At 42.7% G+C, this 19,665-nt stretch overlaps 1 protein-coding gene across 3 annotated transcripts in view; it reads right to left on the bottom strand.

The window, feature by feature from the left end:
- The window catches only part of SLC44A1 (solute carrier family 44 member 1), a 171,216-nt gene extending 152,074 nt beyond the window's left edge, over positions 1-19,142 (bottom strand). For 2 of the 3 annotated variants that reach the window (XM_045840088.1, XM_045840087.1), the window contains exon 1: positions 18,837-19,139. In XM_045840088.1, coding sequence (XP_045696044.1) covers positions 18,837-18,872 — 36 coding nt within the window. In that variant the 5' untranslated portion in view covers positions 18,873-19,139. Of the gene's footprint in view, positions 1-18,836 lie in introns of all 3 variants that reach the window. The other variant, XM_045840086.1, reaches the window with a different exon arrangement.
- Positions 19,143-19,665: the final 523 nt, after the last annotated feature.

The following is a 19,665-nucleotide window of genomic DNA, read 5'->3' as shown; positions in this document are numbered from 1 at the left end:
GATGCAAAGACAGAAGATGAATCTCCACAGTGCAAACTCATAGGAGGCATGATACACACACACACACACACTTTCTAAAATTAATTCAGAAGAAAAAGTCTGGCCTTATATTCTTGGGAAGATTAAACCTTCTTACACAATTCAACATTTAACACCTCTTAAGTGCAGTATTGGTGCTATTAAAGATAGGAAAAAATTTAAAAGGCCCTCATCTTCAACTTGCCAATATAAAAAAGAATAAAACAACTCTTGTACTGGAAATACAAAAATATTATGAGACCAGAGGACAGAACCTCCATAATCTTGAGGCTAGCATTTAAGGTTACAATCTACCTTTTCAGCCAGATCTCACACTATCGATAAAACATGCTCCATTCATCCCAAGCCACTCTGCCAAATACATTTGCATTTGACACTTCTATGTTTTAGCTCATGCCATCCCTGCAGGCTAGAGTCCCTTTACCTATGTCTCACTGAAGTTATTATTCATCACTCAAAACCAAATCCCATTCCTTTTCCTTCACAAAGCCTTTCCCAGGCCCAGTTGAAACTAGAGATTTAAAAAAAAAAAATGACACCAGGGAATATAGAAGAAGAAAAGAATAAAAATATCTGTACCAGTGGAGCTATAGCATAAATATGAGATCAAGGATTTGTCAGAACTTTCCAGAAAACCATCAGACCATGCATGCTTCATAGAAAATTAACAAGTTTAACAAGGTCTGACAAGAAGAATCCAAGAGGTGAAAGAAAGGCTGTCAAGATTACGAAATAACAAACATAAAACAAAACAAAAAAATAGCAGCAGAAATCTGAGAAATGAATCCAGGAATTATAAAACCATAGGACTCAGAGCCACAGTGGGTCCTTTTATCTATTATTCAAACAGGACTAAGAAGCATGTGGGAAATTAAGTACTGGTTACACAGATGGCATCAAAGAATAGAATTTAGTGTTTTACAGGTTTGAGACACTGCAAAGATGAAGCACTTAACTCTACCAGAGGCACCTAATTAAATCTGGAAGAATGCCTCTGCCAAGAAACCGGCCTATCTGAACAGAACGGCTTTGACGTAAAAAGGTGGAGGCAGAAGAAATGATGTGAACTGATTCTACAGTGCATTATTCACTCAACAAACACACACTGGCTGACCAGCTTCTAGGTGCCAGGCAGAAGGCAGTCCAACGGAAGGGAGACAGAAATCGACAAGAGACAAATCCTTGTGCTTATGGAACTTATGAAGGGAGAAAAGCAATAAAAATACATAAATGATGTCAGGTGATGATCAAACCACCCCCCCCCCCCAAAAAAAAATGCAGCCGGGTAAAGAAAAGGAAAATGACAGGGCTTTGGAGTAGAAGGGCTATTCAGAACGGAGGGAGCAGGTCTGACAGACCAGAAGGTAGAGCCGGGCAAAGGGAGGACAGGCCTGACAAGGAAGGAAGACTCTCGGCATGTTTGAGAACAGTGAACTGCACCACAACATCATGAATGAAAACAATGGCAGGAGCGGAGGTGAGGAGGTAAACACAGACGGATTAAGGTGGAGAGAAAGCATATTTAAGTGTGGTGAAAGTTACTGGAGGGCTCTGAGCTCACAGGAGATGGGATCCGAGTTAGTTTTTCGGTCACTCAGGCGGCTGTGTGGAAGAAAGACTGCAGACACCTAAACCCAAGACAACAATGACTTGAACTAGGGTGGTGGCAGTAAAATTGGCATGTGTCACATATGATACGTAAAGAAGAACTAGAGGCAGTTCTAGGAGAAAATTTTTGGAAAAAAGGGAAGCATCGCCTGGATGGCCCTCAATGTCACTGTAACACTTCAGCGGGATGGGTGGTGCACAAAACCTCACTGTTGGCATCTTGTGACCCTCCCTGTGCACACACTCGGAAATCGAAATTGATAGAGTATCTCAGGTGTCTGAGCTGACTCATAGAAATTCACACAGCTAGGCAAGAATTTAGAGGTCGGTTAGTCATAAGTACATAGAAAAACCGGTAAACAGCAAAACAAGACAACTATTATCTCCAGAGCAACAAAAGACTACGTAGGAATGATGAACTATTACATGACTCAGCTGTGAGCTCCAGGAGAGCACGAGCTGTCTTATTTGCTGCTATTCTTTCCAAAGCCCAGCATAATGCTTGGAAAACTAGCAGGTACTCTTAAAAACCTTTTTTCAGTAAATCCTGACACTTTCAACACAAGGAAGAAAGCATACCCTTACAGATATCATCAAAATTTATTAAGATGGGACTCAACACTGGTCGGTAAACAGTGAAGCCCTAATAGGTGAGAGAATTCAGAAAGGACCCTACAGTGTTGCAAATAAACAAGCTTACTCCAGCATTTACAGAATGTCTTCTACATGGTAGACCAGTGCAGTACTGTGAACACAGAGAGGTAAGACACTGCTTCTCCTGTCTCCCAAGGAAGAGCTCACACCCTGGGAGTCCGGACAAGTTACATGCCTGCAGACTTGTCCAACATGAAGACTAAGGGAATGCCCAGTATGATGTGAAGGGAGATTCCAGACTGACAACTGTCTGAAAAGTGGCCAGCCCAGATGAGAGCTACGGGAGCAGATCCCATCAAGAAAGTGAAACTGATGTTGCACGCACTCACAAATTGAAATGGAGAGTATCAAAGGTGTCTGAGCAGACTCAAATTCACACACTAGGCAAGAATTTAGAGGTCAGTATAGGTAAACAGCAAAACAGGCAACTGTTATCACTAGAGCAACAAAAGATTAAGTAGGAATGATGAACTATTACATGACTTGGCTGCAAGAACATTTACATGGTCATAAAGACTGAACACTGATCCAAACAAGATTATGATATATCCACAGCAGAAAAATAAGGGGGACATAAAATATGTACATGGGATAGGGACAAATAACAGTGTTGGAAGACAGCATGATCTTTATCTTCCATAGTGGAGGCCAAAATTAATGCCCAAAATGGAAGAATCAGGAGGCAGCATGTTTGGGCACAAAGGGGAAAAGCAAAAGACTTACAGTTCCAAGATTTAAAACTGATGGCCTCAGGGCAGTGAAAAAGGAGGGGAGGCATTTTTTCCCCTTTTTATTGAAGTTATTGGGGTGACTAGTTAACAAAATTATACAGGTTTCTGGTACACAATTCTATAACACATCATCTGTACATTGTACTGTGTGTTCACCACCCCAAGTCAAGTCCGTCCACCACCATTTACCCTCCCCATACCCTCTTCTACCTCCCCCTATTGCCCCTTCTTCTAGCAATCACCATAGTGTTGTCTGTGTCCATGAGAGTTTTTTTTCCAATCCCTCCACATCCCCCACCCAGCACCCCCTCCCCAACAGCTGTCAGCCTGACCAGGGGCTGTCTCTACTTTGCTTGTTCATTAGATTCCACATATGAGTGAAATCAAATGGCACTTGTCTTTCTCTGATTGGCTTATTTCACTTAGCTTAATGTTCTCCAGGTCCATCCATACTGCTGCGATAGATAAGACTTCCTTCTCTTTTTTCAAGGTTGAGTAGTATCCCACTGTATAAACGTACCAATGCTTTTTTATCCACCATTCTATTGATGGACACTTGGGCTGTTTCCAATCTTGGCTATTGTAAATAATGCTGCAATGAACAGAGAGGTGCATATATTCTTTTGAATTAGTGTTTCAGGTTCCTCTGGACAAATGGGGAAGAGGCATTTCTTAAAAATATAGTAACAATCTTGATAGAAATGTTGGACTCTTTAAAAAATATACGTAGGCATAGCTTTGATAAAAATAAAAATTAAATAAATTTAAAAATCAAAGCATAAGAATAGTACAGGATCTGGAATCATAACATTTAGAAATGGCTGTATAAATTTAGAGTTTTTAAATTTAAAATGTACCCACACACAAAACTTGATATGCACTACAGGCGGATTTCAGCCATTCTTCAGTTGTTCAGTTATTCTATCTGGCTAATGGGTAGAGAATAAGAACCAACCATAAAGTTATACGGACACAGAGCTCATCTGTGCAAAAAACAATATTTCTAATAACTGCATGAAAACAGACTTAACTGTTTCAGCAAGCAGTTAGTTCTCTGCTGATGGAGGTATTTAAGCTGAGCCTAGATAAAATCCACCTACTGGATGTGATACCTTAGTGGCGGGTCACACGGCAGACCTCTTAAGTCCTTGTCTGTTTGGGACTCTGTAAGAGGATTCCATGTAATAATCTCCTTTGAATTAGTGACAGTATACAGTACAACAGGAAGAGAAACGCTCATAGGTAAGGAAGGTCAGGCATGTCAGGACACACAAACTTCTTCCTTCTCCCCCACCTCCATCTCCTTTTAGCTTCTGACTTTTCATTTTAAGTCTCAAGTATATTTATATTTGAATATAAATCACTTTAAATATTTTTGAAAGCAACTGAGGTATACATACTTAAAGAATAGAGGAAGAAATGCATGCCGAGACACCTACACAAGAAGGTGGTCTGATGTAGCAGTCAGAGATGAAGTAAATAATCACCCAGGACCCTGTGGTTCAGTAGCCATAGGACATTAAACAGGTCACAGTACCCAGTCAGGTATGAGACTCTGGGAGCATGACAAGAGCACCTGGGCTTCCTGACAGGGTGAAGAAGCAGAGACCTGTGACACAGTCCACAGAGGCAGATGAGTAGCAAGAGAGCCACCAGACATTCGTGAACACTTTTGACTTGCTCTGCTTTAAAGTTTCTAGAATTTTGTGTTATTAAAGAACAAAAATTACACCTCTGCTTAAATGGTGGTCATTTCAACATAAAAAAAAATTAAACATAGCACAGGTACCACCCTTTCTATGGGACTGCCTCAACAGTCAATATGCTTTGTCTATAGGCTCATGAAACTTTACCAGTTTCTACTCAAGGACAGTATTTTTTTTTCTTTCACTTGGTATAATAAAATACTGTCATACCTACAGATACAATATATTTACCCTACAGTTTATTGAACTCCATCCTCATCAGGTAAGTAGAGACACAGATCACACCTCCAAAATAACATCTATGTTCCTTTAGGGCGTTTCTGTATTTTCAGCTTAGTTTTAAAAATTAATTGAGCATCTACCAAGAAATCACCAGCGCTTAATACACTGTAAACCAGTATAAGTTTTGGCTCTTTAAGAAAGAGATCCAGGTGTGCTCTGACACTCTGTGGAAGCCCCTCCTCCCCTCTGCACTGTCTCCCTAACAGAGTGCGCAGACTTCTGGAGGGAAGGTCTCATTCTGGAGGAATCCGGTACTTCACAGCCTGATGAACTGAACCAAAACATGCAATGGGCCAACCCTTTTCTCTTTATTCTGTCAACATTCTTGATTCTTGTACTTTTTTCTTAGCAGTGCCCTCCTACTGCCTCAAAGGTCAGGTTCAAAAGCAGCAGCATTCACTTAAAACATTTGGAAGAGTCACTAATTTTAATTTTCAGGTTCATCCCTATTGCTCTCCATTGACACATTTTGTTTTAAAACAGCCATTTTGACAAGTATCACTAGCATTATAAACTAAAATTTTAGTCTCTGATTACCCCATCCCCCACATTTATTCAATAAACCTTTCTTGAGGATCTATTATTTGCTTAGCCCAAATAACATCATCTCTGTCCTCGATTCTTTCTCCAACAAAAGACAGTCAGCATTCATTCAGCAGGTCCCACCTCTGAATGGCCACTTGGAGAGCTAAGCAGTAACACAAGTGCCCCTAGTGTCTCCACCGCAGACCCAGAGGAAAGAGGAAACCCCCCCCCTACACAGATAGCTGGTTCCCGCTCGCTGCTGGCCCAGCTGGTCTCCCAGCAGTTCAGATTCTGAAGTTTCAAATGAGAAGGATCCTTTTGTAAACCTCTTACTCCTCCCTGACTTCGTGGAGATCTCAAAACTGTTACTCTGAGAAACATTTCACAAGACATTTTTAAATGATCACAATATACTCGAGCGACCTGACATGTATTGACATCATTTTGCCAACGTATTCAAGAACACGCTAAAGCGCTGTTTCAGGTCTGCACGGCGCTTCCTGCCTACGGGTGACCTGGTCCAGTGACATTCGTGTTGCTGCCACACTCACTTTTGCTGTCACTTAAAATAATGTAATTGAGGAATATATTAAACACTGTGTCTCAAAATGTTCTCTGCAGAACAGTTCAAGATACAATGAAAAAAAGTTAAGGACAACTTAAGTTCAATGAAGCCCAGTTAAGCAAAGTTAAATTGGTTTCCCGGAGGTCAGGGTAAGGAGCAGAGCCCTCACTATGCTAGTGGGCAGGGTGACCCTACAAATTGGAAGAGGAAGGGAGGTGAGTGCGAGGTGTCAGGAAACTGGTATGGAATGAGCAGGAACTTCTCACCTTTTTCTTGAGCTCAGACTCTTTTTGGAGGACCATCTTGGAGGGGAGTCCTGGTGCTTTGGGAGTACCTCCTTGGGGAAATAGTGAATCAGGTATCTTACATAAGAACATCTGTACTCTTAAACAGGATGGCATGTAGACCACCACCCCTGAGTACAGAGCCTGGTGAGCAGCAGGTCCCAGGGAACTGTTCCTGCCACCTCCCCGCCAAGCCCCCTGCTTCTGTTTGCTGGTCACTACAACAGAAGCACGTGTCTCCACTTGACCTTGGCTTACTTTCTCAGAATCAACTGTAGACTTTTAAAAACTATCATCAAAACTAGTATTGCATTCAATTTTAAAAAGAAGTGTCTTATTAAAGTATTATTTCTAATCCTTCGTAACTGAAATCCAAAATGTTTTTCTTGATGTAAATGCATGGCTAGTTTCAAAATATATTTAATATGCTAGACTTAAAAGTTGATGCCTTTAGAACTGTTTTTACAACACTCGATGTTTTTAGAATTGTCACGAAAACACAGAATCACATGCAGAAGGGATGTGAAAAAGCTTCAGGGCCTAACAAGCAAGGAATAAAGTGCTTATAAATATGCTGAATTTTTAAAGTGCAGTTTTAAAAAAATCCATTTTTTTCCCGGGTGGTCAAAAACCTCTGCCTTCCTAGTTAATCCTAATGTGCGTGCTAATCGTTCGTGCCAGTCAACTTCACTGTGGCCATTTCCTTCACCCTTCCCTTCCCTAACAGCTCTCCAGAGCCTTGTTGGTATTCATTATTCAATGATGTTAGTATCAATTATATTAACCCTTTCAGAGACCATGGATCTCCAAAACTGACTAAATATACACATACATTCTTTACTTAAAATTGTAGTCTCAAGAAACTGAGTTAAGGGGAAAGGACACAACACTAGTCACAATGAGTAAACTCACTGCCATGATAGACTGGTTCAAACTGCAGTTCTTCAAAGAAAATGCAGAAAGGCCCAAGAGGACATGCACAGCGGTTGAGGGTCCCCCGAGTCTGAAGTTTATAACCATTACTTACACGGACTCTGCTCCAAATGTTCACACTTTGACCTCTAGTTTGAGGTGCACTGATTTAAAACCAACAACCCCCTATACAATACCCACATGCACTCACACATACACTCTACACTCTGGCAGTAAATGCTACAACCACAATCTCTTAATTTAAGTGACAGAGAAGTGATTATCTAGGTACATTCAATATGCTACTTAAATGTAGTACCTCTCAGTACAGCAGAGAGAGGGAAATTGCAGGGCAGCAGGAAATGACAGACTTTCAACTATCCTGGCTTTACACTAATTGGGGCAGCTTGGGCAAGCTAGCGAAACTTTTGGAGCCTGTTTCCTAATCTGTAAAATGGGGATGACACCGGCACCCATGTGAGTTACTAGAATAAAATGAAATTATACACAAGCAGACAAGTAGAGAAGTGAGCGCAGGGAAGCCCTACTGGTCACCACTGTTCCCTGCACTCATTCCCCAGTTGTCTGTTCTCATATTTCATCCCTGTCTTTTGCCTCAGGGACCACCCATCCTCAAAACCATGCCCTCTACGCACATAACCCAAAGCATTTTCTGAAATCTAGTACTCGGTCTTCAAGTGCCTATGGGAAATTGCTGCATGGAGACATTAATGTCAAGATCCCCTCAAACTCAGTCTCTATAAAACTGAATTCATCTTCTCCTTCCCAGATACTAGTCTCCATCTCAACTTCTGTGTCTGTCAATTATAATACCTTTCTCCAATTATATGACATTCTAAACTGATTTTATCCCTCTCCTTCATCCCACATATCCAGACTCAGAAAAGCCCATCCTGTTTCAACTCCATAATGTCTCTTCTGTTTCTCATTTACACTATTTGGTTCCAGTCAGTGAACTCCCCAGGTTACTTCTCTTACCATTTCCCGCAGAGACAATGCTGTCAGATGAATCTCCCTTAAATCATCCTGAAACACCCTCCACATCAGCCTATTTCCCTCCCCTTCAAATATTAATGCCTTCTCTACATGTAGTAACATCTCTCTACTCTGGCTACCTTTCAAACTGACAGTAAGTTAAAGGCTTCCTTGCCTTTGCTCTAACTGTTCCTTTTACTGGTACGTGTTCTCTTCTCCCTGGTTTCCACTAAAGCCTCGCTACCCTACTCTTCCTAAACCCCGTACTTCAAGGCCAGATCAAGGGTCATTTCCATGAAGGTTACTCACCAACTAGTCCATCCTTCTTGGTTTCTCCATTCCCTGAACTCCTAACCACCCAATTTAGCCTGCTCTTATTATTGCTATTCATTTCACCCACAGCATTCATCTTCCTGACACAATTTAAAAGTCAGGGTCCCTTTTCCAAATCCCAAACATGGGATTTTTGGGGGGTGGAGGTAGCATTAATGAATATAAGGACATCCAAAAGATTTAGTTTATATTAATATGGTAATGTCTGAGATATCTTTATGGGTTGTGCAGTGTGCTACAAGCCTATGAGGTAGGTTTCATCATTGTTCCCATTTTACAGCTGGGGAAACTGAGGCACCATAGGTTAATGGGTTTGGCCCAAATAACCCAGCTGGTGACAGAGCTGAGATTCAAAACCTTAGAGTCTGGCTATACAGCCCATGCTCTTGCCAGTACAACAGTACAAGATAGTGTTCAATTCTCTGAATTCCAGGAGCCCTTTAGAGCAGCAGAGGGGAATGAACTTCTTGTTAGGACAGCAGGTCCATTAAGGGAGGATCATTCAGTTGTGGATGATGGCGAAATGAGACACATATAATAGGCTAAATTCAATTAAATTTTATTTTAAGAAATTTTACACCAGAAACAATTATGTTTAAAATTAAACTTTTTTGCTATTACAAGTAATGCCACATGGAAAGACTCTTGCATATGGAATAGCTACACTTTGGGATTACTAAAGGGTGCTAACTTTTTATGGCATTCAACGTGTGCTAACAGCGGCCTGACAAGGTCATTCCATTCTATCCAGCAAATCAATAAAGGATACTTGAGTCAAAACCACATGAGCAATTAATATCCTTCTGTTAACTTTTACCAAAGTTATAGATATAAAAGGGTCTCTTTGTGGTTTAAATTGAGTTAATCTGGTTATCAGCAAGACTGAACATATTTAAATACTAGCTTACTATTTCCACTTCTGTAAACTAGCTATTTGTTGCAGAAATGCAATTTTTATACCGACAGCTCTTTATATTGTAGATATTCTAAATAGCGATGTGAATCTTCAGCTTTATTATTGCTCACATAAAAAAATAAATGAGAAGGGGGTAAAAAAAAGCACTCTCTTTTACTTTCTCTTTTCTGGTACATTCCACTCAGTAGTTTATGGCTCCTTAAGTGTATCAGATAGGGTGGGACAAAAAGGAAGGAAAAAGAACATATTAGGGAAAAGAAGGGAAAAATGAAAGGAGAAAATGACAATCAAACAAAGATAAATGCACACAGAAGTGAAAAGTCAGAAGAGGACTTTCCTAAAAAGGTGGGGGGGAGACTGAGGGAACCAGAGGAAAAGGTTATACTGACCCCCTCAAGGTTCTCTTGGGACCCACTGTGTGTGGGAATACTAATTAGCCACTTAAACCATTATTCCAACCTTAAATGCTCCTCTTTATCCTGAAGCCACCCTTGCCTGAGAAGGGAAGAGGAGGTGGGGGAAAGAGAAAGGGCTCAGCAGTGGCTGCAGCAGTATCACAGGGGGAACAGGAAGATAATTGTGTGACTTTCAACTATGAACTGTGACAAGTGTTATAATGGAGCTATCAGCAAAATGCTAGGGAACACTATAGAGTGTGATTTAAAGCAGAAAATGGCAGAACTATGTAGAAGATACTATTGGCCACCTACCCAGTCACCAGATCCTAGTTTTGTTCCTGTGTTGCTCTACCCTCCACAGGACTCAAAGGACAATCCCGGTTTGGCTAAGGCAGTCAGGAGGTCCTTTGCCTCCCCCTCGATAGAAACTGTTCAGGGATGAGTACACAGCCCTCCCTAGCTCCAGTTAAAGGAAAACCACTGGAGTTTGTCAGCTCAGCGAAAGACAGCATGGAAGAACCCAATGGGATCATGACGAGAGCTAAGGGAGGAACAGTACCTACCTCCAAGGGACAAAAAGAGAACTCAGGTCCTTGCTGACATCACCAAGCCACTGAACTAACCAACCTGGAACTCACCCTACTTCCAACATATATGAAGTAATACATTTTCCTTAAAGTTCCAGCTATTTAGATTTAAGGGATTTTGTTTTCTTTCTTACAGAAGAACTCATCCTAAGTGGTTCATAGTGAACAAAATCTTACAACATTACAGTTCTACCAAAAGAAAAAAAAAGCAAGCTTTAACACCTTTACTGCTACTGGAATGTCTTAAGTAACCCCCTATTTTCAATTTTTCCATCTTTTTGCTATTTTCCCTATTCTACATTATAAAAATATATCCAGGAATCAAATACTTCTGTTTAACAATTTTCAGAATATCTGTCTGGCAACCTTAAAAATTAAAAATAAAGATAACTTTCAAGAGTTTCCTGACTAAATTAATGTCTAAATATTTCGCTGTGGGATGTTGCAGAGAGCAGCTAAAAGTAAGAATAATATTATTTTTACCAAAAAATAAAGTAACAATTAAATATTTGTTAAATAAACTCCATGATACGACTGATAAGAGATTACAGAGAAGTCCGCCAAGAGGGGAAAAAAACTAACACATTCTACCCCAGAGTATATTTAAACATTCTAAAGAAATGCAAATCTCTTTCAAAAATCACCTCTTAAGAAAGTACTAAGTTTGGTGCAATGCATTGGAACATTATGCTATGCTATATTCCGAATAAATGAGAAAACAAAAAGTACTAAAAGGGAAGAAATATCATCATGCCAGAAAACTTCAACCATTTTCATGGAGTGAATTCCTGCAGTAGAGGTAACAATGCCTCTTTAACGAGTGAAGCTTTTCCTGAGCTTAAACACTTTTTCTTTATAACACTACACATAAAGTTCCATCAATTTGCACCTGCTATAAAAACACCAGCACTATAAATCCAAACGGCCCATTATGGGAGTGGACTAGTTTTCTCCCATCCACCTTGACCTGGTAACTAACACCTCAGAAAGCATACCTGCTGCTTCCATCACACACCGGCAACATAGAAGCTGCTTAAGATTGCTGCTAAAAATTCTGTTCAGAACCTTCTAAAATATTTGTCCTTCAAAAAAAATTTTGTATCAAATTTTAAAACAGCAGAATTGCTAAGATAAAAGTTCATTCGCATCCATCCCTAGATGTGAATTTATTCAAACACCACATGAGCACTCATCATATACCAGATACCAGCTACGCCCAGAGAATAGCAGCAATGAACAAAGCAGATGTGGTCCATCATTACCAGCTGCGTCTAGAAGACCAGGGGTCAGCAAACTTCTTCTGTTAATAGTTATGCTTGTAGGTGATAAGGGCTCTCCCACAACTAACTACTCGGCTCTGCCTTTATAGCATAAAAGCAGCTACAGACAATACCAGGGGAACCCCAAACCCCCCGGAATATACTTATAAAAAATCGTGTATTTATTGTTACATGTTTAAGCTTTAGTCACCTTCAAAGTACCAAAGTAGTCACCATCTGATGCAATACACCTATTGAGACATTTTTCCATTGCTGAAACCAGTTTTTGAACTTGATTTTGATGCCTTTTAGAGCTTCTGCTGTTCTTTGTTTCACCTCTTCCACATTGGCAAAATATTTCCTTTTGAGGACTTTTTCATCCAGGAAAACAAAAAAAGTCACTAGGGGTGACATCAGATGAGTACGGAGTGTGGGGCCCAGGGGTCATGCCGTTTTTTGGTCAAAAAGTGCTGAACATTCAGCACAGTGTGGGCAGGTGTGCTCATAAATCACCCATCAAGAAGTGGGCAAACTCACTGAATGTCCTCAAAAAAAATTCACTGAAGCTGCATACAGCCTCTCACAAGCTGGTGCACTGATACAGATGGGCTCCTAGAACACTCACCTACTAGGGGAAGCCTGTACTACAAGAGGCCTGGCCTCCAGAAAATAATTCCATTTTGGGGACGAGGGGTCCCCCCTCATATATAAATGAATGTATATGTCCCAATAAACACTTTATTTGTAGACAATAAAATTCAAATTGCATATAATTTTCATTAAATAAACTTCTCATGCAATAGTCTTCTTTTGATTTTTTCAACCATTTTAAAAATATAGATACCGTTTTTAGCATTCTAAGCTTGCAAGCCATACAAAAACAGGTAGCTGACCAGGTTTGGCCAATGGGCTATATAGTTTTGCCAACTCCTGGTTTAGACATTAACATTAACTGTGCAATTATTTGCTCATAGCTTTAAGTACTCGAGTAGAAAACACATAAGGCCATGTGAGTTTCACGAGGAGACATGGCCTGGATTGAATGGTCAAGGCAGCCTTTCTGAAGCGGTGACTTCCAGGCTGGAACTTAAAGGGTGAGTGGCCAAAGGCAGGGAGAAAAGCACAGGGCCTTCCAGGCAAATGAACAGCATGTGCAAACGCCCTAAAAGAAGGAATACCACTGAGGGAGGAATCTGTGAGGTTAAAACACGAAGACTGAGAAATGTGGCACGAGAAGACGCTGGAGAGGGACAGAGAACCATCCACACAGGGACTCGCTGGCTAGGGTCTGGGATTCCGGCCTTTGTCCCAAGAGCAATCAAAAACCACTAAAGAGTTGCAACTAGGAGAAGGTCACAATCAGTTCTATATTTTTAAAAGATAACTAAGACGGCGGTATAAAGAAAAATTAGAAGGGAGCATGAATGAATAGAACCTGTAAGCAAGATTCTGGCCTGACAGGATGGAGGCTTGGACTGGAGTGCTGGCAGTGCTGTTCAGGTTAAAGAGGCGAGATGCCACGACTAGATAGGAACTAATGAAAGGCAAGCTCCCTGCGTGATTCAGGTTTCCAGTTTCTACACCAGGGGAACTGGAAGAACTTCTGATGCCCAGGCAGCACTCCTGGACAATGAAATGAGAACCTCTGGGAGTGGGACATTGGCATCAGTGTTTTTAGAGTTCCCAAGTGTTGCCAATGTGGAGCCAAAAATGCGAAGATGAGAAGGCCTAAGACATTAAGTATTAACAGTACTACAGAAAAATCAAGAGAGTAAGACAGTAACCAGGTTGCTAGTACTTGCTGCCTCAGATAGTATCTAGCTCTCTGCCTCAACTACTTCATATCTCTTCAAGTCTAGTTTAGCTCAACAGAAAAGTGAGGTAGCAGGACAAGTTCTTCTCTAATACCCCCCAGAATTCCAAAAATCTGAGCCAACGTTATCAAATTAATATTTTTTCCCGTGATGTGAGCAGGTGGCAATAGAAAACAGCTATTAACCAATCACCAGTAGCAGAATATAGAACATATTTTTATAAGTAATTATCTTCCCGGCAGTCAGTAACATTTTTAATGATAGAATTAACACATCAAAGAGTATTTGATAGTATTTGTTAAGCCTGGGAACATTCTAACTAAACTACTTTTACTATGTTGCTCCCTAGGTAGTAAGTAACTGCAGAAGTTCACAATAGTTGCATGAATTTAACTTGGAAGTTCCTTCATCCAAAATTCTATTGAGTGGACCTTATCTAAAGATAAAGGGAGCTGCAATTTAATAGCTGGGAAGCATGCACATGAACACAAAGAGTGGCACAGTGCTCAGATTCAAAGACCTGAGTTGAAGTCTGGATCCCTCAGAGGCTCTGTGACTTCAGCCAAGTTTCCCAACCTCCAAGTCTCGATTTCCTTAGCTATAAAAATGGCAGTAAAATCAACTTCAGTTACTGTAGAAATTAAAATATGAAAACGGTCTGTGAAAAACAGTAATATATTTGTACATTATTTCCAGACAATTTTAACACTAACTTTCATTTACTTATTTTGAGGGTTGATCTTCTCTGCTACCAGCAGTATTCTGAAGAAGTAAAAAAACAAACAAACAAACAAACAAAACTGTCTTAGTGCTATGGCTCTGTCTTTCCAGTTAGAGCAAATCTACTCTGTTGGACATACTTCAAGGGAAAAACTTAGTTTCTGCTGGTAACTCAAGCCACACTCTTCCAATTTCATTTTGATCATCTGGCTTCAAATTCCACAAAGCAGATGGAAGACTACAGTATTATTAAAAACAGTTAGCATATTCAAAAGTTAACCAGTATTTGTGAACCACTTGATTGCTTTTCATTACTCCCAAGACAAGATATGAAACCTTTAAAGAGACAGTTAAATATATAGCTCTCAAGGTGAAAACCTTGGGACAAGACAGTAGACAAGTACAATTTCTCCTAAAGTCAGACAGAGAGAGGCAGTCTGTTCAATCAAAAATATTGTCCTCCATCTTTTTCACAATTTCTAAGGTTAGAACTGAAGGACAGAGGACTTCAGAGTACTTGCAAAATCTCTGGGCCTCCAAAGCACTGCTGTGAGAAATAATAATCTAGCCATTAACAACAAAGACTTAGGCCAATTTGCTAAGTAATCTTTCAAAAGCTTCCTTCGTTCCAACTGGTCTGTCAATGGGAAAGAACATTTAATAATTCTGAAGATTTACAAGTGAACTTTGAAGTTTAACATTGTAAGAGTAGAAATTATGTCAGGTTATAACAGAACAAACGAATTATGGAGAGTTGGGAATAAATTTCAGGAGTCTTAGGGAGGATTAATGCTGAAAAAAAAACAAGAAGACTGTCTCACTTCTATGTTCCCTTCAAAGAGATTTTTAGGTCAAAACTTTCATATGTTGGCATGTTTTGAGCAAGTGCTAATATTGGCAAATAACTTGCAATGGTCACTAAAAAGAAAACAAAGCATAATTAAGAGTCTTATAAGAGCCCTGACTTATTAGCCTTTGCTGGTGTAGCTCAGTGGATTGAGTGTGGGCTTTGAACCAAAGGGTCAAGGTTTGATTCCCGGTCAGGGCACATGCCTGGGTTGCCAGGTCCCCAGTGGGGACCATGTGAGAGGCAACCACACATTGATGTTTCTCTCCCTCTCTTTCTCCCTCCCTTCCCTTCTGTCTAAAAATAAATAAATAAACTCTTAAAAAAAAAAGACCCCTGACTTATTAGACACACTTAAGATTCTTAGGTGTACATACCGAATACAGCACAAATTATTTTGCCAATAATTTACTCCTTTGGCAATGAAATACAAGTTAGTATAGAATATGACACTTTCCTTTGATCTAAATCTGAAAATAGGATAATTATTTTGGTGACAAACTGTGATATCTAGATACTACCAAGAATATGAAAATAATGCCAGGACAGACTACAAAAGATCAAACAGTTTGGAAGACCATAAACTCTCTTAAGAGAGTCTAAAACAAAGCAGGAGATGAACAAAAACAAATGTATTTCAAAAGTGAATCTCTCCTAGGGAAAAAAAAAAACACGCTATATTTACATTGATAAAACCTGCCAGGGCTTTACTTTGTTGACAACACCACTGAGAAAAGCCAAGTTGAAATGCAGATTACCTCCGAGCACAGTGTTTTGATGTGCCTCGCAGGTTATCATTAGCGCTTGCAGACAAGCTCTTTTAAGATGGTATAGACACTGTTCCAACTGAAATATAAGCATTACGCAAAACACCCAGGAGAAAAGTAAAAACTTGCTCAATTTTGCGAACTGATACTACCACTAAGATAAGGTGAATTTCAAGTTAAACAGTTCCTATCTGAGTTTAGAAAAGGATGCCTGGATGAATCAGTCAACCAGCCCATGAAAGTGAAACAACACTTGAGACCAGGGCTGAATTCATATTCAATGTTACTTGGCAGCTACATGTTCAAATCTGTGTATATAATTCTGTTCATTGACTATTGCTGAGCAACTATTACGTACAAGGTACAGAGGGCACTACAGTGGATACAAAGATAGAGAAAACAAAAGTAATTCCTCTACTCAAGAAGCTTACAATCCAGCAGAAGGAATGAAAGAAACATTCTGCCTGAGACTATAATAGAGGCTTCTCAGAGAGGTTCAAAGTGGTGCGGAGGCTGCAAACTGAGATTTCATCTTGCTTCCCTATTTTGTTCCGAAGCAGTATTATTCTAAAGCTGGTGATGCTCCTGAAAGGAGCATTAAAAAGTCAGCAGACTGGTAATATTTCACAAATGAAGAATGATGCCAAAATCTCAAATAAGGGGAAAAAATGATCTCTTTGGCACAAAACCTGCTCCTCACTGCTCCACTGAACAAAACAAGTCCCTAAAGCTGAACTTAAAGACATGTGACAGGGGCTGGTTGGTTACAGGAATTCACAGGAAAAAAAAATGCACCCCTTGGGGTGCATGACATGTGTCTTGTCTGCAGAACATGGCATTAAGGAAACAGGTCTCCAGGAGGAGGAAAAAGCAAAGAGAATGTATGTGACAGCATTCTGAAAAGTATGATAGGAAGCTAGACAAATGCCAAGACTCACTCACTACCTGTTATTAGAACAGCTTTGGTGCAGCATCCATCCCTCCCTAATTTTATTGTTCAGGGACCGAACAAGCTATCCATAAACTATCAATACTTTCCTGTCTTAAAGGTATCTTACCATCAAAAGAGGATGTAAAATTACCAAGTTCCTAAAAGGAAGGAAATATAAAAGATACCTTTTTGGTGACAATAACATTTAAGTAAATATTTGATGAATAACACCCAACTTGATTCCCCCTCCACCCAAGAATCCCCACCCAGGTGAAGGGTATTGTGTAATTTTACACCTTTATTTGTTAATGTGAAAACCATGGTCTACCCACTACATAGAGTTTTCTTTGTTATTTTAACAATATAAGAAGGTTTAACTAAACCAATCAGCCTATGATCCTAGTAGGGGGGAAAAAAACCTATGGGTAAGCAAACATGGAAGGAGGGAGGGAGGGAAGGAGAGAAGAAGGAAGGAAGGAAGGAAGGAAGGAAGGAAGGAAAGGAGGGAGGGAGGGAGAGAGGGAAAGGAAAAGAAAGAAAAGAACTGGAAAAATAGGATGGATAGTTGATAAGGCATAAATGTCCTCCATTCATCTGCAATTCTAGTCATTTTCTAACAGATCTCAGATTTTCAGAACAAGTATGCAGGTTATTTAAAACTGAGTTATATATAGTCATTTAGCAGCAGCAAAACACTCTGGCATTATCACAGATGCTAGATCTCTGGAGGAATTTTTTTCTCCCAAACTAGAATTTCTCTTCACTAAGAACCGACTAGCCTTCATTTCTAAAAACAAGAGCCCTTGTCTCCCCCTAAAACAAACAAATCAAACACCACAGTTAAATTCTGTGCTAATGAAACTGTGAGATTACATCCCAGGCGTTGTCAGAGCCTATTTTTCATGCACCCCCACCAGACAGTTTGATGCAGTATTCCTGATTGCTTTTTATCGTATTTGTAAATACACTCACTAATCCACTAAATTGGGTAATTTACAAACAGGTCCTCTCAGTTATTAGTGGCTAGCAGTCAAGTCCTATTACATTTGATCCTTATACAGTCGTCTAAACATTTCCATCCAGGTTAAGGGCTCCGATCCGCAAGAAGAGAGGGAGGTTGGCAAAATTTGGATGGGGGCAGGGTAGAAGCTAGGAGAAATCTCTGCATCTCAGCCCTCGGCGACAAGACTCAGCCAGTGCCCACAGAAAACTAAATTCGGCACCTCTTCCTCCTGTTACACTGGCAACAAAGAGGGAGTTTCCGTAACGCTCCCGTCACCCACCAGGTGCCCAATCTCCTTCCCTGCCCGGTCCCGGCGCTCCCGCAGGGGCCTCAGCGTGCAAAGAGGCCGCGGGGCCTGGGGTCAAGGCACAAAGGGGGGATGCGGTGGGAGACAGGCGAGCGGGGTCTGGGAAGCGGGCCGCCGAAGGGCTCCGGGACCAGCCTAAACACCTGAACCCGTCTGGGGGGCGCCGAGCAAGAGAAAAGGGACATCTAATGGAGCAGAAACTGGAAAAAGGTGGAAGAGGGGTGAAGAGCCCCGACTGGGGGCAGCCCTCCTGGGAGCACAGAAAAGAGTCGGCGGGTGGGGAGCGAGGAGACTCCACCGAGCTGGGCGCAGACGAGCCAGGCCCGGAAGACGAGGGAAGGGGGCTGCCACCTGGGGCAGAGAGGAGGCGCCAGTGTAGCCTCTACCTGCAGGCGGGCGGGGCGGGCCGCTCAGGTGTGACTGGGAGGAGAGGAGGCCCAGTGGGGAAGGGGAGACCCGGGGCTGGGGGCGCCCTGCGGGCTGGCAGCCGCGGAGCCCGCGGGGGCATCTGCGGGACAGGCGCGCGGCACAGACAGGGGCTCCGGAGTGCAGGTGGGCTGGAGAGAGGAACGCGGACCGCGAGAGGCTGCGGGCGCCGCGGCGGCGCGGGGGAGGCATCCGGGCGGGCGGCCGGGAGGCGGGAGCCCCTCACCTGCGCGGCGGAGGAGGCGGAGCTGCAGCAGCCCATGGCGGGGCCGGGGGAGCCCGGAGGCGGCGCCGGGCGCGCAGCTACGCCCCGGAGCCCCTCGGCATGCGAGCCGGCGGGCGCCCGGGGAGGGCGCGGCCTGGCCCCGCACGGCTCGGCGGTGGCGGCAGCGGCTCGGACGGCGGCGGGCACTCAGGAGGCGGCGCGACTCGAGGTGGACGCCGGCCACATCCCACGGCGGCGGCGGTGGCGGCGGCGGCTGCGCGGCTCCGGCTCCGGCTCCGCTCCTGCTGCTGCAGCTGCTCTCCGGCGGAAAGGGGCGGGCGGCGGCGGCGCCTCCCCCTGTCCCCCGCCTCCCGCCTCCCGCGCCCAGTCCCTCTCCCGCTCCCTCTCCCGGGCCGCCGCCTCCTCAGCGCCTCGCGCGTCTCCCATCAGACTCCCCGCCCCCAGTGCAGCGCCGCGCGGGCGGCCGAGCGGCGGCGGCCAAAACGAGGCCGGGCCCTTTGGCGCGCGTCGGAGCCTGCGCGGTGCCGATCCCTTTTAGCGGTGGCACCGAGGCAGAGCGCTGCCTCGGGGCGAGAAGGGCGCCCGGGACTGAGACACCCGAGGGCTGGGCAGGCTCTCAGTGTAAATGGGGCCGGGTTGTTTCCGGACCCGGGAGACACACGCGAGGCCCGCGGAGTTGCTCGCGGTCCCCGCTAGGAGCGCAACGCGAGGTCCCCGATGGCTTCTTACTGCTCCGACGGCAGCTTTTTATCCAGAAGAAAGCGCTCACAATAAACCTTCCCCGAAGAAGGAATGTGGGATAGAATACCAGGAGAAACAAGCATCTGTT

This window comes from Phyllostomus hastatus, unplaced genomic scaffold (genome assembly GCF_019186645.2).
Source record: "Phyllostomus hastatus isolate PE091 unplaced genomic scaffold, TTU_PhHast_1.1 phas_contig_34, whole genome shotgun sequence".
Lineage (NCBI taxonomy): Eukaryota > Metazoa > Chordata > Mammalia > Chiroptera > Phyllostomidae > Phyllostomus > Phyllostomus hastatus.
Note: the sequence above shows the minus strand (reverse complement) of the source record. Positions and strands in the feature narration are given on the sequence as shown.